This window comes from Myiozetetes cayanensis, unplaced genomic scaffold, assembly GCF_022539395.1.
Source record: "Myiozetetes cayanensis isolate MyiCay16 unplaced genomic scaffold, myiCay2020 scf16, whole genome shotgun sequence".
NCBI lineage: Eukaryota > Metazoa > Chordata > Aves > Passeriformes > Tyrannidae > Myiozetetes > Myiozetetes cayanensis.
Window position 1 is genome coordinate 8,623,626 of NW_026087270.1, and position 26,701 is coordinate 8,650,326.

The 26,701-nt window shown below is 42.6% G+C and overlaps 1 protein-coding gene across 3 annotated transcripts in view; it reads left to right on the forward strand.

The window, feature by feature from the left end:
• The window catches only part of ZNF423 (zinc finger protein 423), a 228,729-nt gene that overhangs the window by 184,472 nt on the left and 17,556 nt on the right, over positions 1–26,701 (forward strand). For all 3 annotated transcript variants that reach the window (XR_007628425.1, XM_050311213.1, XM_050311214.1), the window contains 2 exons: positions 21,163–21,294; positions 22,809–22,924. Coding sequence is in view for 2 of the 3 variants with exons in the window: in XM_050311213.1 (XP_050167170.1) it covers positions 21,163–21,294; positions 22,809–22,924 (248 nt within the window). In the remaining variant the exon portion in view is untranslated. Of the gene's footprint in view, positions 1–21,162; positions 21,295–22,808; positions 22,925–26,701 lie in introns of those variants that run through there.

Genomic DNA, 26,701 nt, shown 5'->3' on the forward strand with positions numbered 1-26,701 from the left:
TGCTGTTGTCTTGGGAATAAATAGGTACAGGGTGTGGGGAAAGCACAGATGAGCAGCAGTATGTGCCAGGAGGTTCATTTTTAGCTGTCAGTAGGTTGATGGTGCTATTTTATTTTTTTAGCTTGAAAACAAAGTATAAAAAGCTTTCGTAGGATTTTGTCTTGTCCATCAGTACCAGTTATGCACAGTAAAGATTTCCACCTTGGATTTGGAGATCTGATCCTTTGAGTTTGGGCTGCTGCATACAGTAGAATGGTGACTATAAGCTTAAACAGTTGTGCAGTGTGGTGACATCACCCTTGGAAGAGTCCTGCTATTGAGATCTATCAAATCAAGTATCAATAGGATTCCCTAAATGCATTTGTCTCCCTGCTTTACCTGTGACAGAGTCACTGTAATGGAGATTTCAGCTATCTCTGCTGTGACTACTGCAGTAAAAACAGCTCCTCTCAGTGCCTTCAGGGCCTCAACCACTATTCACTGGAATCAGTAAAAAAAATAATCTTTTGATGAATGAATCCAGTTTTGGATCAAGCCTTTACTGCAGGCTTGGATGCCCATCTTTGCTGATGGCATGTTTTTGGTCATGCAGTCTACCAATCTACATAAATTAATAAATAGTATACATAATAGATGGCACACATAGAGTGAACCACCTCTTGTGGCACCTCTTGCTGCCCTGAAAGACTGCTGCAGTTTCCAGCAGCATTTCCCATGGCCTCGACAAGAAAAACTGCTGAAGTTGGAGGCCTCTGGGCACTGTGGAAGTCCTCAGTGCCATTGCCAGCAGATCCTCCTTGGCCATTAAGCAGTGCTTCTGTGTCACTCAGCCAGGGAACGCTATGTACTTCCATTTAAAAACAGTTGTGAAGTCTCCTGAGTAGGAACTGAAAACCCTGGACCACCATCAGAGCTACGTCCTCTGGCCTTTCCCCTCCGAAATCGTGACAGCTATTTTTTAGATGTTTTTGAGTAGCAGTGGGAAAGCATGCAGGCTGCAGAGATTGTAAGAAGGTACTGAGAGGATCTAACCAATTCTTAATGTCTTTTACTGAATTTGGGCTCAAATCTTTGTGTGCTTCCTTAGCTTATAACTTCACCTCTTTTGTGAATCAAAACCAGCTTTTCTGTTGTGCAAATTGTACGAGAGACTGAGGTCCAGAGAAAGATTTTTTTTTTTTCCCCTCTGAGCACCGCTACGAATTCTTACTGAAGAGAGCAAGACCATTCATCTTTAGCACCTTGCAGGTTGTTTTTTCTTTCAAAAACCTCTTTTAAAGTCCAAGCATAGGCAAGTGATCTGAATGATGAGAATAAGCTGCAAGCCCTGTACTGATGTACCTGGTCCCTGGGCAACATTTCAGATGGCAAAGGCCGTCTGTTTGCATTTGCCTTATGGACGTTTCTGTATGTGATACCTTCTATTATCCATGCTGGTTAAGCAAGGCTCTTCCTGAGATGAGGATTAGGATGCTTTTATAACACTTTATTAATATGTAGTTGGCTGTATACAAATGAGGAGTTTAATTAATTGATTTTGTGGACACTTTTTGTTATATAAATCAAACCCAAACAATAAGTCGTCTTGTAGCTGGAGGCAGCTTGTGGGCCAGCTACCTTGCAAGCAGATTCTGGCTGTGAATTTGTCAAAGGATTGCATGTACAATTCTTGGCATTTCTTCTCATTAACACAGTTATCAGAGAGTGTGGATGAGCTGGTTTTCTCCCACGTCCCGTTGGATGGTTGCTTTCCAGGGAGGAGTCTGGGTGCAGGCAGTGTCACAGATGCAGCATCTTTCTTGTCTGTGCAACCACAGAGCTCTGATAGAAAAGAGCAAGGGCATCTCAGCCACTCCTGGGGCAACCAAGCAAGACAGGCTCCTTCCTGCAGCCTGAAAAGCTGGGCCCCAGTCACCTCCTTCTCTGTCTTTTAAATGACTTGTATTTGTCCAGTCTGCTTAAACTAAAATTTAAGATTTGTATTCAAAGGTGCTGACTGACATGTTTCCTTTATGAATTCTTGTGGATTACTATTGATTTTTTACTGTGGTTTTCAAAATCCTACTTCTAGGACTCTGGAGATTTCCCTGCTGCAATAATAATGTATTGTCATTCTTAATATCTCAGATCCTTGACACAATATTCATATTAAAACCACAAAAAAGTTACATTAGAGTAACACCAAGGGTCTGACTCAAACCCACCCAGACAGGGGAAATCAAAGTCAAGGATGAAAATTAGGACTGACACCGTGAAACGTATCCCATTGTACTTAAGTACTGGAGTTCATCTGTGATTGCAGGATCACTTGTGTTTGAGAGATGGATTCCTCTGTATGGCAGGAATGAGTTATGATGTGTTGTAAATCCCAAGGATTAACTGTTGTAGTTGAGAGCGCCTATTTTTGTGGAGAGCTACATAAACCAGCATTATGGAAGTCACTTTAACATATTTTATGAACTTTTGTTCTCTTTCACACACAGGGCTATTAAAAATTCATTCTGCATTTCTGCCACTTGCATAACAATTCTGGATCAGATTGTTCAGGTCAGTAAGGAGAGAATAGAAATATCATAGCATTATCTGTATGAGCTTGTAGCCATTTTCCCTTTAACTTTATTGCCCCAAAAACATTATGCAGATATGCACTGTCATTTGCATGAGATTTTTAGAATTTGATTTATTCACCTCTGTGATGTAAATGTGTTGTGTTAATGCTTGTTGCACTATGGAAGTATTGAAAGGCCTTCCATTTGACCGTGTCTTTTTGACCTTTCTCATACTGTCTCTTTGGGAGTTAAATTTTTCCAGTCACACTTTTTTTCTTGCTAAATTTGAGAGTTTATTTGAGTTGTTCTTTGGTCTCATGGCGTGCAATGCGAAACCCTGTGGAGTGTTAGGAGTGAGAGATGAGAAATAACAGGGAGATTGCCCATGGCTGAGGAGAGCCTGGGAGGGTATTTCGTGCTGGTGGACATCTCCAAGGGGTGTGGGCTGCTCATGTGCACAGGGTGCACGTGGTTCTCTGCTCCCATCACCCACGTTAGCACCAGAGGGGAGTAGAAACATTCTGACAAAATTAAACAAATCAAACATGTAGGTTTACATTTTAGAGCAAGGTGTTTTAAGCATGTTTTTATTAATGGTTTTAGAAACAGCTGTTTATCCCCCTTCCCATCTGCATCTCTTTTCTGTTATTAATACTCACATGAGAATCCATCTGACACCACCCTCCTAGTTCACTGAGGCAACGTGAAAGGGTTTCTTTATAAATGAGGATTATGGGTCATTTGCATACATCTAGGATCATTTTTTGGTGCTGTTCTGAGCAGTGAACACATAGGGACAGGAAGTAGATGTATGGATTCCCATCAGAGAGGAGCATTCAGACCATGTGAGATAAAACATCTGAGGAACTCTACACAAATGGATATGCTCAGTTTGGGCAACACGACTTGGCAGTTGCCAGTCTTGAGGATGACTAAGGGGCATGTGACCATGGATTATTTTGACATAGATGTTTACCAACTTTACTTGTTACCTGCCCCTGAAGACACCAAGATTTGGTGTAATTAAGTTGGACTCTGTAAAACCCAAAATCTGTGCTATGGTGTGTGAAATGTCCCACTAGGTTTGGATATTCACCAGCACTTGTAGCATTTGTGTACATTGTTTGCTGTTATAAATATTCTGATATTGGAAAGCACAGTGTTACCCCAGGTGTTTTCAAGGATGTGGCAATTTCTAGATTATATTATTTTTGGAAAGGCCAGATGAAGTTACAGGTTTACCTGGAAAGCTTATATTCCTCTGGAGAGATAGCTAATGCCTCTCCCTGATCACACTGCTGGCACTTTGCATTGGTTAACATGGTTTGAAGGGTAAATACCGGTAACTTACTGAGTCAGTTTGCAACTATTGGTTCTTTAACCTACTGCAAATCACAGTTTTTATCATATCCACCAACATCCCCAAAGTGTAGTGTAAATGTTTGGAAAAGATGTGCAGTTACTGCTTGTATGTACCACTGGTGTGAGGTATTTCACTTGAAAATATTAAATAACATTGAGTCACAAGACTCTTAAATAGGGGAAGACATTAAAGGAGCCATTAAAAACATGTGCCCTAACACTATCATAGCTGATCAGTTAGAAGTAAATTCAGTATTTTCAAGAAAAAAAATTGAGTTTTGTCCCTTTGAAATTATGTATGCCTGAGTTACTCTTTCAAGTGAGTTATAAATCCCTGTAAATGGGGTTAGCATTGGAATGAGTTATGGTTACAAAAATTGGAATGAAGATAAATCATGTTTCCTTGGTGAAAATCTAATAATAGCTGTTGGGTCCATGCAACACTGCTCAGATGTAGATCCCCTGTTCTGTGACCGTGGTGCTCTCTGAGGAGCTCACACTGCCTACTCCTGAGATCTGGGTCTACAAGGCTCAATACTGGGCACTTTTAATGTTTGAAGAGTTTTATCAAAATTATGACACTTGAACTGGTGCAAGCAGATGTGCACCTAAAAGAGGAAACAAACTGGATTGCTTAGTTTTGGAAGAGTCAAGATGAGATTTTTTTTTTTTTTTTTAAGAGTGACAATAATCCTGAGTCTATTTAAGCATCACAGGGCCAATACAGCTTCCTTAACCTTGTGCCAGAACAAGGCTTTTTTGGGGTGAGGGGGGAGGATTGGCAGTACAAAGAGGTGCATAAGAGCACAGGCAGGGTGGAGTGGTGCTGCTCTGGCAAGGTGTGCCGACCTCCCTGACCTGGCACCCTTCACAGGAATTTAGTTTGTTGGTTTACAGAGTCAGACCTTAAAGAGAAATAAAAAAAATCCTTTGAGGCCCTCCTCATCCTTTTCTAGGAGAGGTATTGGGAGCCCTTGCTAACAAGGATCTTGGAGAATTATTAGTATTAAACTGCTATCAAATTACCAAAGTGTAACAATGTACAGGACATGCACTTTCAGCCACTGTCTCTTCAGTGTTTGGATGAATGTCAAAGGGAATATTTTGTGACAGTTCCTTGTGACCCAGATTCCACAGAAGTCTCTTATAAAATAATCTTTGAGTGAACACTACTCGCACGTCCTAAGGACACCTCATCCCCGTGAACCCAAAGGTAGGAGTGAAGCTGCTGTGCACTGCGAGATCTGTGGCTTTCTATCTGAGAATTTTGGTCTTGTTTGATAGTTCAGCCTTTGTGCCCTGCAGATCCATTTTAAATTGTCTGAAGCAGGAATAAATCTATTACAATGACCACCATTAAAAAAAAAATAATACAAGATGGGTCTGTGAAGAGGTGTTAAAAAGTAGAAATGAAAGGCAGAAGTTGTAAGAAAAACCTGTTCATTGGACAGACCTGCAATGCAGTAAATAATCACCTCAGAGGTGAAAGACAGCCTGTTCTAGAAAAAAGGCAGTGGAAAGGACTTTTTTTTTTTTTTTTTTTTCTGTGGGTCTAGGGGAGAAAAGGTCCTTTATTCTTTAGTAACTTTTCTGATTTTAAATATGTGCTTGTCTGGTCATGAGGAGCAAGGTCATTCCTACTGCTCAGGGCCTAGGCTTTGTGCTGGTGTTGGCGGGAGCTTCTCTCCTCTCTCCTTTTCCTCCCTCCCTCTATCTCTCCTTTTCTTTTTCTCCTGAGGTGCAGATGGCCACATTTGCAGGTTAACTGGAACAGCTGGAGGCACATTATTAGCTTCCTGCTGCTAACTCATATTTGCTTAGATTTTTTTTTTTTTTTAACAGCAACATAATTTACAAGTAGTAGGCCAGTGACAAAGCTGGCATGTTCTAAATCTGCATCTGATTTATATAATGCTGTTGCTTATCAGTGAATGAAGTCATAATTATTGCTTTGTACCATTAAATAGCATAAATATATAAACTGTTACACAAATTGCAGCAAATGTTTCCTCTAGGGAGCTCTAGACAAAATTTTAATGTAGTGCATTTGTCTGTGGTGGCAGTTTCTATGGTATATAATAATGTTGATAAATTTTACTGTAGCAAGTGACATTTTATAACATTAATCCTGGTGGTAAAAATCTGATGAATACTACAGCTATACTGGTGGGTGCAAGAAGAATATAAGCTTTTGACACCAAGTGAATTGATTTTAATAGTTCTTTAAGGCTCCAAAGCACAAGGATGGTGCAGAGATCCTTCACTGGATGGGAAAAGGACTCAGGCAGGTGCTGGACAGCCAGGCACTGGGGAGCTTGACTTGATGATGGTGATAATTAATTCTTTTTAAAATCTTTATTGATTAATACATCCTTTGTTTCGAAAGCAAAAGAAAACCAAATGGTGCAATGAAACCCCTTAAAATACTCACCAGTTACTTAAACTCAGCACCTGTGAGTGAAGACCCTGCAATAAGTAGAGCTGCAGCCCCTGGGCTCAGGTGGTGTTTCAGAGGTCAGACACAAGCCCTGCTGCCCACGCTGGGGGCTGAGGAGGAGGTGATGCACAGCTACATCCCACGTGGCTGTGTGGGAATGTGCCACTGGACAACTTGTGACATGAGGACTGCCAGAGAAGTTCTTCCTCTGATTTGCCTTGTGTGTAGCAGGAATAGGCTGGTACTGGTGGGTTTCAGCACCTGTCAGTAATAGCATAAATGATGCTGGGGCTTTTGCAGTCCTCTTGAAATTGCAGTCACGTTGCTTTGTCATCCAGAGCCCAGTGCTTTGAGTGGGGTTGGCCCATGTTCTCTGTGCAGGCAGCAGGGTGGCACGGCACTGCCAATAGTGCTGGGCCCAGGATAGTCCCCATTAGAAAGCCCTGAGATTGTCACCACTCCTGCCTGAGGTGCCTGGCTTTGGTCATGGCTGACAGCAGCTGGTGCACTCCCCTCCTCAGAGACACCTGCCAGGCGTGGAGGCAGAGGGGGCAGCCCCAGAGCGAGCCTGGGCTGTGCCCTGCCTGTCCTGCCAGCTGTCTGAGGATTGGTTTGGTTTGGTTTTGTTCCTGGAAATAAGGAGTGCTTATTTTCTCTAGCAAAGCTTTCTAAAATAAATGGATAACTCATAGGAGAGTCCTGGAGGGCACTGTACTTGGGACGCTTTTGTGAAAATGATGAGCAATGCGCTTTCTTATACTCGGTTTGTTTAGACTACCATGACCCTTCCCCACCTGAAAGTGTATTTTTTCAGTTTTCTTCATGACATGACTTATTTCCTTTTCAAATTTGTGTCTCTGTTTCAATAGCATCAAGGATGGACCTACATTGTTAAGATTGCAGCCCCTTGGCCATAGGGAAAATCCTGGTGACTCCAGGCTGAAGAGCATTGAGGTGTCTGACACACACTGGTGCATGTTGTCTGCATTTTTTTCCTTGTGAAAACCTGACATGTCCTGTATGGGTTTTCCTTCAGTTTTTTGTTTCCTGCATTTCACACACTCACAATAATTTTCTTCCTCTTTGGAGAAATCACTTGTTTTTTCCCACTGAGGATTGGTTTACTGTTGTCTTTCTGGCCTGAAGTTCTGATGTTGGAACAATGTACAAGGAATCCTCCCTTGAGGATGTCGTGCCTCCCTGCTCCTCTGCACCACCTGAGGACGGAGAGCAGGGGGATCAGTTTTCCATAGGAGCACTATATAAGTGCAAGGAACGGGATGGATGGCATCGTGCTGGGAGATCCTTGCTCCACTTCTTTTGCCCGGGCTTCCTCAGTCAGACCTTTCACCCCCCCAGGGGAGCAGTGCCTCCAGGATGCTCCGTCTGCAGGCCTTCCCTTTGCTCCAGCTGCTGGCCAGAGTGGCAGGTGAGGGAGCTGAGATCCATGACTGGTGGTTTCTGTCCCTGCAGAGGACCACAGGAGATGCTGTGGGAGTGCCATGTAGCCATGGCTTTGGAACCCTGAGATTTATTTTGAAAGTGTATCTCTTGTTAACCTTGCACTTCTTGGTACTTTCCTGTTCAAGGCTTTGTGGTTTGTCCACTGATTAAAAAAAAAAATTATTCTCATGGGTCTACCAGTAACATTTTTTAGAAATAAAAACATTTTATAATGTACTCTGGAAATGTGAATCCTAAGCTCTAAGATATGTTTTCAATGAGTAATTGGCTCAGCTCAGTGCATACCTGAATCATGGTTAATAATAGCAGGGGCTGTGCAACCTTTGTTGTGTATTGTGCAATACTGCAGTGATTCCCGGCACCCTGTGGAGACCACCAGGCCAGCCCCAGCACCAGGCACGTTACAGAAACTGCCTCAAAATCTTATGAGAAGCTACTGTGCTCTTCCACAATGGGAAGTAGGTGAGCAACCGTGAGCTTGTGCTGTTGCTCCTGAGCTCAGAGCCTCCCCCTCTGGCAGCGCCAGTGGATGCCGGGCTGTGGGTGGGTCTGGCTGTGTTTATTCACTTCAGCTTCTTAATGCAGTTACAAGGCTGATGTGTGTCCTGCCAGCTTGGTCCATGGCAGTGTTTGGTTTGTCTCTAAAGGATGGTGAAGGTGCATTTGATGCCTGTGCACAAAGCAACAGGGCCATCTAGAACAAAAGCCTGCGTTACATTTACTTTGCAAAGTTGCTCTGCATTTGTGTGTCTACCGCAAGCACTTATGCTTCGATGCAGTGTGTGATTCTTTTTCAGCTGCTGTAAATAGATCATCTTTACAGACCACAATAAAATGTTTGTGTGATGCTTAACTGTACGTTAAGTAAAAACCTGCATTACAATATCCCTGTATTCTTTCTATTGGGTAAATAAGAGCATAAAGACGAGTATCCCCACCACTCCCATTACCACGCTCAGCACTTAGTTATATTAGAAAAATGAGGCATTGTTCTGCCAACTTTTGTTTCCCTCCATTTGTGTTACTCACCACTTATGAATCCAGCATGCCGACCTATGCAGCAATTAATTCTGAAATCCAGCTATCATGGCACACGTGGGTACCACGGCACAGCTCCTGCCAGGGATTGGTGGTTAGCACTGGTCTCCTGTGCTTGCAACTCGAGCATTAAGTGTTTGAGCTGGCATATAACTAATAGCATTTGGAAGGTGTAGGTGTGACATTGTCTACTGAAGCATGATTTGTATTGCATTAAAGCATCCTGGCATTTTTAAATAGGCTAAAGAGTTTTTCAGCTGTGGTCAGTTATTGGGCTGTTACACCAACAGTGTGCAGGGTGTTTGGGTGGTCACAGAAGTCTGTATTGTATTGACACCTCACCCACACCTTTGCAGACTGGCTGAAACAGTTGATGTGTTGTGCAGTTCATCAGCTGTTTGGCACTGTTGCAGGTTTATATAAGGATATTGCAAAATCTCTTCTTATACGCTTTTGCTTGACTGTCCTGTTCATTGCTCATGTCTTCTCCTCTTCCTCTTAAGACTGAGCACTGGGACTGCACCTTCACTGCTGCTTAAATTTGCACAACTGGACATTCTCATCTCCCATCCCCTCCCCTCCAGACAGCACTAGGGCAGGATGCAAGGTCAGCTACTGCAGTTCAGCTTGAGACCAAGGCAACTATTTTACAGGGGGTCTGGGGGCAGGAACTGAGGTTCAAACTGCTACTGCTTGTATGGAGAAATCAATACTCAACCATAAAACCAGGAGAGGCATGGTTGGGAATCACAACCTGAACGAGAGGGTTCCAGGATTGTCATAGAAGATAAAACAAGAGGAAAACATTTTGAATTTACTCTTTGTGTATTGAGGCCTTTTATTATTCATCAGTAAGTAAATATAAGCTAAGGGAGTGATTTGTTTCTAACAAGCTTATAAAATACTAGAGTCATTTGTGAGTTTATTGGAGTGCTGATTATAAACATTCCCTCATGCACACTCCTTTGTGTCAAATTAACATTCAAAATACAAATATTGTATCTTTGAATATTTCTGTAATCTCTTCCCAAGTATTTGAAATCTTTGATGAGAGACGATTGACGATGTTACGTGAAAAGTAGTCAAGTGCTCTGTCACAGTTTTGGACATATTTTTCATTTCTTTGGCATTTGCTTTGCTCATGCTGCTTCTTTGAATTGCCTGCTCCATGCTCTAGCATTTAGAGTTTTGATACAATGCATAATTGATGCTCATCTAGCTGCAAAGATTCGATTGTTGTGTGAGCTGCGCTGCCTGTGCACCACTTCCCGGGATGTGCCTGCAACCCATCAGTGCCAGTGTGTGATGGGAGGAATGGATGGTTGTGCTGGGGCTGGGTGGCCTTGGCATGGCTCCCTGCAGCCTCCTGGGGCAGTTCAGGCACACAGGTGCCACCAGGGCATCAAGGGTCTCCCAAAGTGCTCCCTTGAGGAGCTGGACATCGTGGCCTCACAAGCCTCAGGTGTGAATAGAAAGGAAGCCCTGTTCTTACACTTGCTCTTGTGCAGTAATACACTTTCTCCTGGTAAACATAAGGAGTAGAAATGTGACCACAGGTTAGACCCATCCTCTGCAGGCAGTTTTCCCAAAGGATAAGCTGCATGCGGAAGGCATCCTGAGGCCAGGGTTCTCAGAGTGCTCTTGGATGGGACCAGGGAGCTTTAGGGAACAGATCTTGGCTGAGCTCCTTGCTGCTTCCATGGCTACAGAAGTGCCCCTTCACCCTCTCCATGCTGGTAGAGCAGATGTGTTTGTCGTTTAATGGAACTGACCTTTTATTTTTATTTTACGATTTTGTTTTCCCCCATTCCCACTAAAACATTCCCCGTATTGTCAGTATCCAAATTCTTTGCTTTTCCTATCGGTGTGTACCTTGTTTTTACTAAGCAGAGGAAAATCCTGCAAGGGTGGGTCTTAGGCTAACATTATTATAGCTGCTGCCATTTAAAAAGTCAATTTTTGCCTACAGGCAAAGTATTGTTATCAGAGTTCGTACCTGTTTTGCATATATACGGTTGTATCTTCCCTACCTCTCTGGGGTGACAGGAGCAAATGCCGACTTCTTAATGCCGATTGTTGAATCTGAGGTTAAAATAAGAACTTGCAAAAAAAAAAAAAAAGGTGGGTAGCAGGTCTCTGACAGACTTTTATTGTTTCCTTTTTGGTTGAAGGAGGGACTCCATGACGGCTTGATTAAGAATCCTACTTTATCTGAGGTGCAGCTGAAAAATAGCTTAATCTTTCCTCATTTTTCACTCTTTCTTAGTAACTGTTGCAGAGCTGTGGAATATGGTCCTTCTCATGTAGGCTTGTTAGGTGAATACCCCTAAATTTCATTCAAGTTCAGTGATTGCACATCAGGCCTTTCTCTACAGCCATCCTGCTACACCTTTTGGATCTTTCCAGGTCATCTCAGCCACGTTTGCATGGCTCCAGTCCATTCCTACCCCTGAATGTGCCATCCTGCTGGGAACATCTTAGTGCTTCATTTTGGGCAGGAGCTTAGAGCTTGTTTTTTAACTTCTGAGAATGAGAGGAGTTGCAGAGAGCCCAGGAAACGCTCTGCAATGCCATGAGGCTGAGATCTGGATGAGTTTTAGCAAAAATGGCTGTGTAGGAGTCCTGCTGTTAATGAGCCATCAGAGCCTCCTGGATGTCTGTGTTTTGATACAGTGGCATGCTCACACTTTTCTGGGGCTGGAGAGGGCTGCTTTGGCACCATTGTAGGATGGGGTTTTCCAGATACCTTTATTTGAGCAAAAATACAAACTTTCCTCATGTCTTATATTGTCTTCTGTCACAGCCCACATATGTTCTTTGGAGTCTGTTTACAGCTTAAGAGTTTGCACATAGCTTTCCTTAATGGATTAAAAAGCTAATGACATATTAAAGGAAGACAGTGTGTTTCTAAAAAATAAATAAAACCAAGCTGGCCATCTTGTGCACTGAGAGCATATCTGCCAACAGCCATATGCCTGACTGAGCTACTCACTTATTAAAATACAAAGGCATTTGTTTACAAAGGCAGAACCCAAAGTCCTCTGAGTTTAGGAGCCTGGAAGAAGGTTTTTGCCTGTGTTGCCCACCCACTGACGCCCTTTGCAGCCCCGCAGGATGAGTGTGCTGGCCTTGAGCTCTCCTGCTGTGCAGAGCTCAGGACAACTGTTTCAGTGCTGCCTGTCCAGCTCCAGATCATATGTGAAGGGTGCAAGGTGGCTCGCTCACATGCAGGACCAAGAACAAACGTAAAGGTGTTATGAGTTCGGTATGAGGTTTTATGTGTTGCATTCAATGTTTGTGTGTTAGGTAAGCACCACCCACAGTAACTGTACAGCCGGTGTTATGCAGAGCCCTTGCTCAGCAGTGAGATCTCTTCCAAAAGGTCGCTGGGTTACAGTTTTTCTCCTTATTTGAGATGAAGCTGCCACAGGGTATGATTTCCACCTGGACTGTGGAGTGTTAATCAAGCAAATTTTGCCAACATCAGTGGAGATGGTCTGTACATTTACTTGTGCATATTCCCACGGTACAAGAATATATGTCTGCATAATGCAGAGGTGCTTAAGATATTTTCTTGTTTTCATGCAGATTCTTCTTTTTGACTGCCTTAAGGAATATCATGCGTTACTGCGCCATAGGATTCCTGACTTAAAATATGTCTGATAGGGGGGTTTCATTCTTTTGGGCATATTTGCACTTAACGAGCTTTGAGAGATATTCGTGCCATGCAAAATCAGTTACCTATCTTATCCAGCCAGACCTTATTTAGTCACCCTTGGTTCCCTCTATTTGCAATGGCATCTCATTTTGTCAACTCAAATAACTGGTTTGTGTCCCTGAGCTCCAGCCCTGGACTGTGGGGAGAGGGAGTGAGGGAGGGGCCTTGGCGTAGGGCTGGGGGACAGGATCCTCTCTCGGCTGGGCTGTGACGTGTGTTCAGCCTCGTACAAACAAGTAAGCTCTGGTGCAGTTGTGCTAAATGATCGTGTCAAGAGAGCTGGGTAACCACCATTTTTATTTTCCAAGAGAAAGCTGAGATATTTCTGAGATTTTTGCTTGTCTGCGTGTGTTTCAAAAAGAATTTTGGTCCGTAAGTTGCTAACAATGCCATAAGAGATTGCTTTTTAACCAGAGGCTTTTCCCTCACAGTACTGTTTCTTAATAAGAAAGTGAATTTCTGTTTGAAAGAAATGCATTTGCTTAAACTGAGTAAGTGGGTGCACAGTGTCCCAGCATTACAGAGGTGCAGCGTTTAGCCAGTGTCTGCGGTCTTTGGTGATTTGCCACAGAAATAATGCTCATGGCTGGTTTTTGCTTGCACTTACAACTTTATGCCCACTACACCATTTCCCAGACATCTACACTAATGTAAGCTTTAATTTGACCATAGCTTATACTGCTATAAAGTATATCCACATTGCTGGATACGTATTTCCATGTTTATGCAGAATTTTCAATATCAGAAAAAGGCCCCTCGTACCAGTTCACCTGTCCTTGCTCAAGAGGCATTACACCAATGCAGGATAATGAAATTTTTCTTTGCTGGTGCAAATAAACTCTACCCTTCCCCTCACCCCCTCAAAAAGACCCCAAAAGTTTGGCATTTATTATATTTTGATGTCTTAAAGAACCCCCAGTGTTTCTCAGTTAAATTGTACGTTTTGGTGTTTTCATTTTGCTAAATGTTCTGTTTTTATTTCTCCCTTTACCAGTTTTTCTGCTTCCCTGATGCCACCATGGGAGTGGTTAATGCCTTTCTCCTACTCTTTGCGTTGCTGGGTGCAGTTGACAACAACTGGCTTGTAGCCTGTGATGTTAATTATATACTATTAGAGACCATTAATCTGATGATTATTTACGCGATAGGTTTAAAGTTTATCGTGTCAATGTGTACTTGGGAAATCATAATCTGAAGATCAGTGGCGCACATCAGTGGGAATTTAAAGCACACTGTGTGCTGTCCCAAATGTGCCCAGTTAGCTCAGAGGGCTGTCTGCCCTCACTGGGATCCCCACCCCAGGAACCTGCCTTTGAGCAGGCAAAAATGCACCCAGAGTTTGGCTTCTGAGCAGCTGCCACCCCAAACACAGGTGCCCCGGGCAGGGGAGGAGGGTGTTGGTGAGAGGGAAGGCTTTGCCTTTGGCAACTCTCACTCGCATCCTGGCAGCTCTGGGGGCCCCTGTGCCACCACAGTCGAGGCACACTGGGACTGCAGGAGGTCTGGGTGGGATGCAGTGGGGAGGGGGCACCTTGTAGCTCTGGTGGCCCTGGTGCTGAGTCTGGGGAATGTGCCAGGCCTGTAAAATGAGTAAAAAGGGCTTTATACCCATTTAAACTCGGTTTAAAGCTTTGCATGTTTTAAAAGCACTTGGCATATTCCAGTGGGATGTTTAATAAGAGTATAATGATGTTTTAATTTTAATTTTTAATTTCACAAGAAGAATAGATGCCAAGTAGATACTAGTTATTGCTGTTTGTCTGTATCGAGCTCTTCGATGTGGTATTGTCAATAGGATGGGAGGATGAATGTATTCCTGCTGTGTAACAGTGCAGGGAGCTGCTCCCAGAGAAGAGAAGAGAGTGGAGACCAGGAGTAATAAGGGATATTTAGGTTTCAGCGACACAATGGCATGAGAAAGGATAGTGCATAATGGGCTGTGTGGCTGTGGGCTTGGATTCAGGGCTGTGTTACTTCAGTTCCATCAGGTATTGACATTAAACTTGAAATAACACAACTGAATATTTCAAAACATTGAAATACAGGACTTTGGTTGTGTTCTTATTAAACTCTAATTATTCTTAGGGGTTCATTTGTCTGGATAAAGCTAATTCCATGTGTGGGTGTATGGGCTTGCACACTCAAAGGCAGCATGTGTTTCTTTTCCTGTATGGGTTTTGCTTTTACATGGAAGATAAGGGAGTTATTCCTTAATAGTTGATTAACTATTGTGAAGGAACAGCCAGACCTATCTGGCTTTAGTCCACAAAAAGTTTTAACATAGGCTATTAAAAAAAGGCATCTTCAGAGAAAGGCTGATAAAGTGTGAAGTTACTGTGCTAAAGTATAGTGCATTTCTATAAGTTATCTTTATGCAGTTTTCCAGATTAATATCTAAATCTAAAATAAAGCTCTGCAGGCGCGTCCCTCTGGGGCTCTGCAGTCAGCAGATAGATGATGCACAACTCCATGAACTCCTTTGAACTTTCAGATTTTATTTTTCTGGTAAACTGAAAATTAAGTTGATGAAGCTGGGCCCGGCAGACCCATCTCGTGTGCCTGAGGCTCAGCCTTCCCCTTAGGAGAGTGGTGGAGTGGGGGCACTGCCTGCAGGGGAGGGAGGCAGGGGCTCTGAAGCAGCACAGGAACTGCCATTGCAGTCAGTAGGAAACTCCCTGCAAGCTCATCCCCAGTCCCTCTGGGACCGTGCTTCTTTTTGATGGTCATTTTAATATTGCAGTGTACTGACATGTACTGGAGGCAGTGAACTTACAAGCTACCCTATAAATAATTTGGCATCTAATTCTGCATATTTTGAGCTTGAGGTCCCCTGAGATGATGAAAGAGTTTAAAGCCCGTTGTGTGGTTAGGCTAATTTAGCCTAGAAAAGAATACCTTTTTGAGGGCAAAGAAGTACATGACAAGAAACCTTGGAGTTTGTTACCAGGAACCCATGGGCTCTTCCTCTAGCCCCTATGTTTGCCAGCAAGTTCTGTGGCTTCTGTATCCTAATATCTTCCAGATTTCCCAAATCCCATTGCCCCAGAGAGCTTCCCTACCTGGAGAAGAGCAATAGCCCCTTTGTGCTGATAGACCTTTGTCCAGGCTGCCTGTCCCTTGGAAAGCTATGAAGAACAGAACTGATTTTAATGAGTCTTATCCAAAGGCAAATGTAAGGAAAACCAACAAAAATACACACAAATACATGTTAGGAACTCTGTATTTTTGTTGGTTTTCCCTACATATTTTCTAGAAAAATCCAAGCGCCTATGTTATCATTTTTCATTAAAGTGATGTTTCTAACCACGGTGGACAGCTCTCATATCCCTGGAAAACTTATAATAGTAAAATTGTCATAAGCATGAAGCAGGAATGCAAGATTTTATTAAACAATCTTCAGCTCATAAAAGACATCAGTGTTGTGCCATTCTAGATCATATAAATATATTTCAAAGCAGAATCATATTTCAGCAGAGAGATAAAGGACAAAAGAATATGATTAGCGGATACCAACATAAAATATTAAACCATCTAAGAAGGGGTGTAGGTGTATGTTTATTCACACGGGCAAGTTAAGGGCTGAGAGCAAGGCAGGATTTTGGCAATATATCAGTAGAGCCATGAGCACAGATATCTGTGGCAATTTGTGTGTGTGTTTTGCAGTGGTGGGGGGGTCTGGCGTGGTTTCTCGCAGCGCGGAGCTGGGGGTTTCTACACAGCCGCGCAAAACGCTGAGGGAACATGATGGGTGTCTTTAGTCTGGCGGAGTCGTCAAAGGGAGATATGAGCTCTACCTGGATAAATAAGTATAAATAGTTTTCTTTCTGATATGTGACCAGATTATTTTCCAGTTGATTTCCAGCCAAGGTCCCAAGGGGGCTACAGATCAAAAAAAGATAAGGGTCAGTTACAAGGTTGAGCTCATTCGGCGTTGCCATAGTAACTGACCTCCAGCATCCCTGGGAGGACGGCACCCAGCTCCCCAGGTGACATTTCTGCTGCCACGCCATCAATCCGCTGCCTTTCACCGCCCGGGCTGCCTAATCACCGGGGCACCGCGCTGCAGAGCGGCTCTGTGCCGCCAGCCCGGCCGGGGCAGGAGCACGGAGTCTCCTCACCCTGCAGCTGCCCAGACAGCAAGGGAGGGGCTTGGCTGCGTCCTCCGGGATTAATTACAAAAATCTAATGGAGCAGTGTGGTCCAAATGGTTTGGATAGCGGGTCATGGGCTTAGGCAGCAATGGCGGTGAGGAAATGTCATCTGCGCAGCAGACATTGTCTTTGTCCAGTGTGAGCACCTGCGAATTTGCCGTCCCCATTGCCATTGCAGTGTGCTCTCAGACCTCAGTTTTACCTCTGTTGTTGGATTGTTTTAAATGAAGACCAGTGGTGGAGTGTTGCCAGCCAGATGAGGGGTCGGAGGGGTTCTCTGCAGGCTTTGTTTTGGAGAGGGGTGTCCATCACTGTCATCCTACCCTGGTTCCAGTCCCTTACTCCTTTACAGCCACATGGAAAAAATAACTGGGGAAGCTCCTTCTTATGTTATAAATTTTTCCCTTTGATTACTTATTTACTAGGAAATGAATTGCATAAACAGAATAGTTCCATGCAGTTTTCATTTTATTTCCCTGTGTTCATTCCAATTTCTATTTATTTCTACTATAATTAGAGCACATGGCCCATTTAATTCTACCAAATTTATGATCTAATGGACAGGAGAAGGTTCTCTGTGAACACAGTATATTAATGCTTTGTTACACTGACTCACAGTATTTCAAAGTTCATTAAAAGCATGGTTAACTCATGGATGTGAACATCTGAGTACAGGAAAGAAATTCCCCTTTATTGCCTTAATTTGTTGCAGTGGAGTAGAAATATACTGGTCTGGGATGCTGTAGTACAGGATGCATGTGTTGTTGTCAGGAATGAGCATCAGATTGTCTTACACGATCTCTCAAATTAGGACTATTGCAGTTATTCCATAAGGGAAAATTTTACTTTATTAAATCGAGTTGAAGAGAGAAGTTTTAACTAACAGTAAAGACAATGTCATCTTGATTTTTGTTGTTCAGATCTCCTTTTTTTTTGTATGATAACGTGTCAGTACATGCCAGTGTTAATACATACTTTTATATTGCCATTAATATAGTTATAATTAGAAATGCAGCTGATACAGTACATGGGTTTAATACAGCATTATTAATTATACTGCATCCTCGCCAGGAGGCTGCTGGTGTCGGTTCTCTTAGAGGCTTAGAGACTCATTGTAATATGTATTAAATGCACATTGCTGCAGCAGAAATAGCTTTATGGAGAATCATATTCCCAGTCTAAAATGGGCAGAATGACAGTGTAAGTGCTACTAAGCACCCTATCACCATATTTAAAACTATCCTGCAAAGGCACCCAAACTTGGGAACAATGAGCGACGTGCTTTGCCACCGCAGTTCAGCTGGGTCTGCACAACCCACTAATCCTCACTAACAGGCAGTAAATTATGTACCTCCAAATTTATACAAATGCCTGCCTTTGACATCAGTGGGCACCACCCAGGTTTCACCTTCAGGATTCAGATAATCAGCTCTCATTCCTACTGGCTTCCCTCAAGACCAGTATGGAAATAAGTATGTGTCTGCCAGGGATCAAATGCTTTTGGAGACAAAAGTAGGTACTGAAAACATTACAGGATACTATCATCTCCCCATGATACTTTTACACAAAGCGCTCTGTTCCTCTTTTGGCCTGACATAGTTTCAGCCTGACAGAATCCAGCAGGCCTGCTTGTTTTAAACAAGAGCATATCCTATTATTTTTTTGAGAAATGAAGTGTAAAATTAATGTTTATTGTTTTGAGCTCAGGAAAAAAAAAATCCAACACCAAAAAAAACCCCCAAGAAACCCAAGATTCTTGTTTGCTGTGCATTGCTCGTTTAGTCCTGCAATCAATCGATCCCCACACAGATACACTTATGAAGAAATGGGAGAAGATCTAGCCTAACAAGCTGTAAAAATCTGCATTTTATTTTACAAATGAGAGGGGCTGCATAATTCACTTGAGTTATGTAGGTCTGTCATAGATGCTTGTCATGTTTAAAAAAGAAAAAAAGTGAATAAGAATGAGGGAAATGATGATATGTTTTCCGTTGCTAACACCCAGCACCACACGTTTGACTGGAACATTGGCTGTCACACTGCATTGTCAAAAAGCCTCCTTGCATGTACCTATATGATCTTATATAATTCAAGGAAGTTATTCTCCAAAGGTGACTGAGTATCCCTATACATGTGCTGTGTTTCTGTGTAAAATAATATGCTGTAAAATGCCATAGAGGAGAGAGTGATTATAGCAGCAATTCTATCTATATCTTTGGGCATTTTCATATTTTGAATACACATGCATGAAAAGAGAAACGTTTGTCATGCTAACCATGGTACTTTTTCCCCCCTTTTTTCTTTCTGGATGGTTTTATAGACACAAGAAATACATAATGGACTCCTGTGGGAGTGGAATAAAAACCCCCACTGGTGAGGAGAAGGCCTTATAATTCAGAAGTGGATTTGCAAATCAAAAGGTCTTGCCTCGAGTGGGATAAATTTCCAGATCTGCAGGAACCCATTATGTTTTATTATTTTTCATTCGAGTTTTAGTTTGTTTGTTATGGGTTTAACTATTTAAAATACTGCAGGGATCAACCAAGAAAATACACAATCTCTGTTACCTAATTAAACATACCAAGCTTGTAAGAATATACTTCAGTTGAAATACTGAGCATTGTTTGGTTTGGTGGTTTTATTTTTAATTTAACTCAAATTATAGGTATTTAGGCTGCAAAAGGAGCAGCTGTCTAGTCATCAGTATGTGTCTGTCCATATTTATGAACACATGTGCTCACACCAGACCTCAGGCTGTACATGAATCACTGTTTTCCAAACACCCAGTATGTTGAGGGTAGAAAATTAATGTCAAACATGATTTCTCTGATTTACTCGTAGAAGGAATTTGTTCCATTCCCCCCAGTACCTGCTTTGTCCTCTGCAGGTTTATTGCAGCGCTTGGTTGCTGTACACAGCGGTGTGGCTGGGCATGCTCAGCATGAGGCACATGTCCCTTCCCCAGCTCTCCTCCCCTCCTGAACAGATTACAAAGATCGCACAAAGCCAGAACTTTTCAGACAAGGGTCTGATGGGAGAAGGCAGCCTTACACTACAGCAAGGAGAGAAGGCCAGGTGGGAAACCCACACATACATCAGAGAGGGCCACGTGCCCTCTGTGCTGGCTGCCCAAACAGAGCATTGCAAACCTTGTGGCGTTCTAGAAATATCCCAGTCCCTGGTTATGGCTTCCTGGGGAATTCGTAGAGCTGCTGTCATGGAGCTACCAGCCCTTTCATCTTTCTATTCCTGACTCTTTCCTCCCTTTCCTTTTCTCTTTTTATCTCCTTCCCAACTCACTTGTTTCCTTCTCCCCATCCTACCTCTTCATAAGATCCAAATGTGTGTGACAAGAGAGTAGTTCATGGTATAACGTAGTCATTAGCTATCTTGGAAATAAAAATTGAAGTGGTGATATTTGAAGATGTGTACACCAAAGGACAGAATTTATTTCGTTTTTAAAGTATGTTTTCATGAGAAGTTCATGTGCTGCTGCAGTGAAGGAAAGACACATTTTCAGCAAGTATTTGCAGAAACCATCCACAATATAAAAATTTTTTTGGTGTTTTCTGATGCATGTATAAACTGTGTGTTATGTTGTCTAAATTTTTGCAACTCCCTTTCTTCAAGAAAAAACAGAGGAGTTTTTCAGTTTTATGTGTGAAAATTGCTTTAATATGGCTTCAGTACCTCAAAAAAAGTTCCCAGCTGCACCCAGAACCACAAACTTCAGTAAACAGAGAAGCATATCATCTTACAAAAGTGGCAGGCTTGAACTAAGAGTCATAATTATTGTTATTTCCCTGAGTTCAGTTAGGATATAGAGACATTTAAAGTGGGCCCTGTGTATTAAATACTTAAAATATGTGACATGGAAGTTATGCTTTCAAATTACATTTAAATACCTTTAGTGGTTTCTCTTCACCGTGGAAAAAGCCAAGAGATAAAATTTAGGCTGACACTCTGCTCTGGGCTCCTGCTTTTCTCCAAGAGTTCCTTCCTTCCCTGTATGTTTGCAGTATAGTCTGAGCTGAAGACGGCATTTCAGCCCTCTGTCAGTTTTGGTGTTGAATTCACACTATTAAAGTAGTTTCAAATGCTGTTTGACTATTTAATAGTCTATACCCAGGGCAGGGCTGCTCTCCCTTTGTGGCAGGAGGCGAGGTGGAGCAGTGCTGCGTTGTCAGGAGCCTGGAGCAGGCGTGTGTGTTCCTGGTGGGTTCAGCGCAGGGTTGTTTTCATCGCAGCCAAAAATCACCACCCCTAAACGTGGCTGGGGCTGTACCCCTGAATGCTCACCCTGCTTTGGTGCTGGGGCTGGGGCAGTGGCTGTGGGTCCTTGAAGCCATGAGCGCCGGCACAGCCGTTCCTCGCCGACTGCTGCTGCATCCCCGATGCTAATCTGCTGTGTCACTAACAAGTTGTATCATTTGAACCTTGCAGAGGAAGGCATCAATCATGAGTGCAAGCTGTGTAACCAGATGTTTGACTCTCCGGCAAAGCTCCTGTGTCACCTGATTGAGCACAGCTTTGAGGGGATGGGAGGCACATTCAAATGCCCTGTTTGTTTCACAGGTAAGACAGGGAGGCCAAGACAAGCCTCAGTGTGCATGGCTAGATCCAGAAATGACACTCGGGGGATTTGTAAAATACTGTATTCCTTTCCTTGGGAAAAAGAAATACTGTGCTTGGAAATGTTCAAATATTGTCTGTCTGAGGCTGGGGCTCGCTCTGACGAGCAGCACTGTGGCGTTTGACACTGAGCAGCACTGCTGCAAGCAGCAGGCTCTGCGTGGCCCCCCCACAATTCAAAGCCTATACATTATACCTTGTGGCTCCAAGGCGCTATCTGTTTCCAAGCACAGGACTTGCAAGGTATGGACCTGTTTTTGCAAGCCCTTATTCACCTGAGCAAGGACCCTTTAAAGGCCAGGTGGTTCGTGGTCCACTCAAAGTGCTGAGGCTCATGGGAATAAAGGTTTGATAAGACCAAACTGTACAACTAATGGTTTTGCCAGCTGCTCTTTCAGAGGTTTCTTTAAGCCCAGTTTTTGTACAGTGGCACATTTCTAACTCCCACCTGAGACCTTGCTAGGTATTCCTTCCCTGTAGATCATTTTAAGATGTCTCATTAATGCAAATGATCATGGGTGATCTTGCTTTTTAAGGATCTGCAGGGTGCATGCTAAAGGCTGCCTTTTATACTCTCCTCAAAACAGTAGTTAACATCTGCATTTGCAATTCCTTGAAAAGATGTTGTGGACCTGTTGTCAATAAAGGGGCACAGCAGCACCAGTGATTCCTTTCATTTTGATGGGAATAAGGTAAAGCCATGCTCTTTAGGGTTTGGCCCACATTTTGAGAACATGGTTTTTGCACGAGCTTGGAGTTAATTTATCCTTTACTGAAATGTGTTATTAAAAAAACGTCTTTGGGTGCATGTGTTAAATCCCACCAAAGAATTCATTGTCACATACAGATTCATATAAAGTGAGACAAAAATGAAATGAGATCTATTTTTTAACCAGCTAAAGTCATAATCATCATGTAGATGCTGTGATATTTGTGAGGTTAAATTATAATCAATTTTTTTATATATGTGATGTACAACCTATTTAAAAGGTCTAAAAATTGTGGCAAGCCTGCCCTTTCAGATTCACATGTCTGCGAGAAATGCTGTTCTGGGCCATGTGTCTTCCAGACCAGCCATCAAGGCTTCTCCTGGCCCAGTTGTCCTGCATTAAAAATGCATCCAATGCACCTGCCGTGGGCCCAGGGCTCCCTGTGGGAGTGGTGACATCCTCTCTTTGGTCTCATGACTGAGTTCTTCCAGCTACCCGTGGACAGTGTTAGCTTTATGTGAAATATCAAAAATCCATACAGGATACAGAGTCTGTTAGAAGTAAGCTGACTGTCAGCCTGGAGACTCTAAATTGACTACTTGTAAGGAAATTCTGCTGAACAGAGTGTGTCGGCACTTCCCTGGCAGATATCCTTGGACTTGTCACAATGCAAAGGCTCTGAAGTGCAGTTCAAGGCGAGATGCCTTATACGAAGTGATCTTAACTAATCGTACTATGTTGTTTCAGTTTTTGTACAGGCAAATAAACTGCAGCAGCACATCTTTGCAGTCCATGGGCAGGAAGACAAAATTTATGACTGTTCCCAGTGCCCTCAGAAGTTCTTCTTTCAAACAGAGCTTCAGGTATGTTTACAACAGGAGTAAAAGCAAAGATAAAGCTGTTGATTTCTCTGTGCAACTGTGACCCTTGTGCAGCATTTAGAAAAGGTGCCTAACCTTAGTATGGTCTCTTCTGCCTTAAACAATCTCTCAGACTCTTCCTGCATTCCTGGGTGCCTTGAGGAGAAAGGGGTCTCTGAGCATGGCTAGAATAAATAAATAAATAAGACAAGAGAGATATAATGATTTATGAGTATTTCTCTTGACAGTAGTGTTGCTGCATCCTTACATGTCTACGTCAAACACCTTGTAAATAATTTCTTTTTCTCTATTAATAATTTAGGGACTGATTAACATACAAAGACTAAGCAAATGGTAGCTGCCCCATCCCCTTCCTCACTGTTAAGTCAGAAGTAAAGGAATTTTCCCTACTGAGGTATGAGGTATGCAAAGCGTGGGTGCAGCTCCAACAGTACTTAATTAGAGGCTCCACCAAGGCAGTAGCACATTAACAAGCTGCAGGTTCTGCAAACCAGGCCTTACATAGCAGTTTTCCTGGCAACACTGGGGGCTGCAGCCACAGCAGTTGTAGCCTCCACAAAGCCAGTGCTTGGTCCACATCCGTTCCTGGGTGCAGCAAACCCTTTGGAGGGGCTGGACCCTGAGCGCTGGTCCTGCTGCTGTAGCCACTCTTGGGGCCTCCTCAGAGCCAGGGCAGTGAGGCTGGGATTTAAATCACACTGATACCTCTGGTGCTAAACTCACACAGGTACTGAAACCTCCGTGGTGTGTGTGCCTGGAAGCTCATGGGGAATGGAGCACCAGAGCCTGCACTTCTCCAGGGCTCATGGGGAGGTGCCCACCCTGGCTGGCCTCACACATATGTCACCTGTGTAGCATGGCCACCAAAATACTGCTCCCACCTCCTGGGAAATGTGGTCTTTTTATAGAATGGTACCATATGCCTCATTTAAATCTATTAGCTTTATAAACTATGATTTACTTAAACTTTGGAGGGTTTTTATTTATCTTGCTGAATTCCCAAGCTGCTGCCTCTTGTGTTGTGCTGTCACGCTGTGGAAGGATGGCTGATCTTTTCACTTTGTTGATTTTATTTTTTTTTTTCTCCCAGGGGATCTCTTCTTTCCCTTGTTCTAGCAACCTGATTTGCATAAGTGTACAAAAGTTTTAACTATACCTTGTTAATATTTTAATAAAGTCAGCAGATTTTGGGTCTGTGTGTTCTCACTATGAACGTTTCACGAAGGCAGCAGTGGCTTACAAAGCCAGCTCTGATTTTTCCTCCCATATTTCTCTTAAAGTGGTGTTTGGTCAAAATGCCAGCACAATTAAAATGGGCACACTGGCTTCCTAGGTCACTGCATTAACCTTTAAAATCAGATGATCAAATAAAGAGAACCTGGTTAAATTATAGTCTTAACAGTGGCCCATTTTTTGCAGTTAAGAATTTTAATTACATAGTGTTTCAATTCTGAAGTTTTGTGCCTTGCAAAATTGCAGCAAATGTCAGCTTTAATCAGATAAATGATGATTGTAATTTTCCAGTTTTTATGCAGAATTTTTTGTGCACTCAAAATTTTTCTGCTCATAATAATTACACGAGTAGTTTTGAATGGTGTTGGCTGAATGAAAATTCAGTACTTAGCTGCACAGTTTTAGTCTTTCTTTCAGTGGTGATTCAGAAATGTGTGTTTACTTGATGCCAGGGAATTTACTAATGCAAATAACGGAGCCAAGGAGGACACAAAATGTGTGTATAAATCCGTTAGAAATGCTCAAGACTTTTGAACCAATGTGCCTTGGCACGGTTATCTCATTAGTTTCTGATGTGTAAACTGCCTGTTCTAAATTCCTCCACTATTGGTTATATTTTTGTTGAGTAATGAAGATTTAGTTTTATTTTAGTGAATCGAGTTGTTCAACTGCTAGTTAGGGTTAAATCTGAGTAAGTCTTTCAGTCTCTTTAACTGTGCAATTATTCTAATGTGGGCAAATCACCATCCATCAAGGGGTTCTGCTTGATGAATTTGACTTTTCAGTTCTGAACTTGCTTTCCCACTGGCATAAAATAACTAGTATCAAAACCTGAACCTACACATTGTTTCACTTCTTTGTATTTATAAGTGAAACCACTGAAAATACTTCTTAAAAAATTGAGCATTCAGCTATTTCAAGAAGAAATTCAGAGTGGGATGCTTATAGAAAAGCAGGAAAATCAAGGAGGGTGTGGAAAATGACAGGCAGCAAAAGGTAACTTTTGGACATGTCATGGAGTGCCATGAATTAGCCCTGCTGATTTGTGAACATTTCTTTAAACAGTCAGGCTAAACACCAAGTAAGCCCAGAAGGCACGTGTGCCATGTGATGAGAAACTGATGCTGCTGTAAATGCACTTTTAGTGGCTGGTGCAGATACTGCTGTGGTAGCTCAGCACTCTGGAAGCGACCAAACCCTCCTTGTGCTGCTGAACCAGTAGTTGTATTTTAAAATAGGTTTATGCTTTGAAGTTTACACCATCTGATGGAGCTGTAAGACCAAGCTTAAGAAAACTCTGAGGAGCTGAGCTTGCTTTATAAATGGTGGAAATTTGGGTGAGAATCTGGAGCAGTGAGTCAGTGAGGTTACCTTGATAATGCCACAAGAAAAGAAAACAGAATGTTATTTAACTGCTTACATTATCTCACTGGAAATAAGGAAAGAAAACATGGTAAGGTTAAGTATGAAACACAAAGGAAACAGTATGTATGATAACCCCACACACCCTTAGGGCAGAAGAGGAAAGGCTGGCAGCTCCACGTTTTTCACATCCTCAGTTTGTAAGATTGACAGCTATGAATATGTTGAAAATCTCTTGGAAAAAAAGTAAATTTATAGCTATTATATGAAACATTTAGGCTATGGCATTTCTTTCCCCCTGCTGAAATATGCTCACTGAAACAAGTGTAGAGGTGGAGGGTTGGGCATTCCTCATGTGTAAGACAGGAGTCCTTTCAAACAGAGCCCCATCCCCAGGAGCTGTGCTGGGAGCTGCCAGCCCTGCTGGCATTCCCACTCCTTGGAGGCAGCCAGAGCCACCCCAGCAATCAGGGCACTTGGACATGGGAGATGAGCTAGCTCTTTGACAAAACTGAAATTTTTATCTTTACTATTTAAAGCATAGCAGGGAACCCTGCCAACAATGAAGATGGGTCGGAAATGATGACATATAATGGGTGCTGAGAGTTATATTTGTGGTGTGATTCACAGCAAGGAGAGATCCCTCCTCAGTTTCTTGCATCAAGAATTGCATTAAGCAAAGTGAGACTGAGCAGTGATTTTCAGAGGAAACTTAAGCAAGATTTTTGTATGTACTCTTTTGCCACACTGCTTTTCCAAGGAGCCATCACATAACCAGTGAAGTATTTGTATTTAAAGGATTAATTCCTGCTGTTTGCTTGTGTACTGTTAATCATACTGTTTCCTCCTAAATGATTACAATTGATGAAAACTAAGGCAAGGGATATAATAAACAATGTGCAAATAATCCAGGTACCAAGGGAGCAGGGTACCTGCCAGGTCTTTCCTAGCACAGGTGTTCAGGTGTTTTATTGCCTGCTATGAATAAAGGGCTTTCTTTTCTGTTCAGATTTGGAGATATGTCAAACCACTAAATTAAGGAAGCTTCACTGGTGGAATTTGCTGTCATTTTAAGTGCCCAGTTTCTTTAAACATACACATATCAAAAGGAGAGTGGCTACTATGGCTCATTGGCTAACACTGTGGTCTGTCTCCCCTCTCATT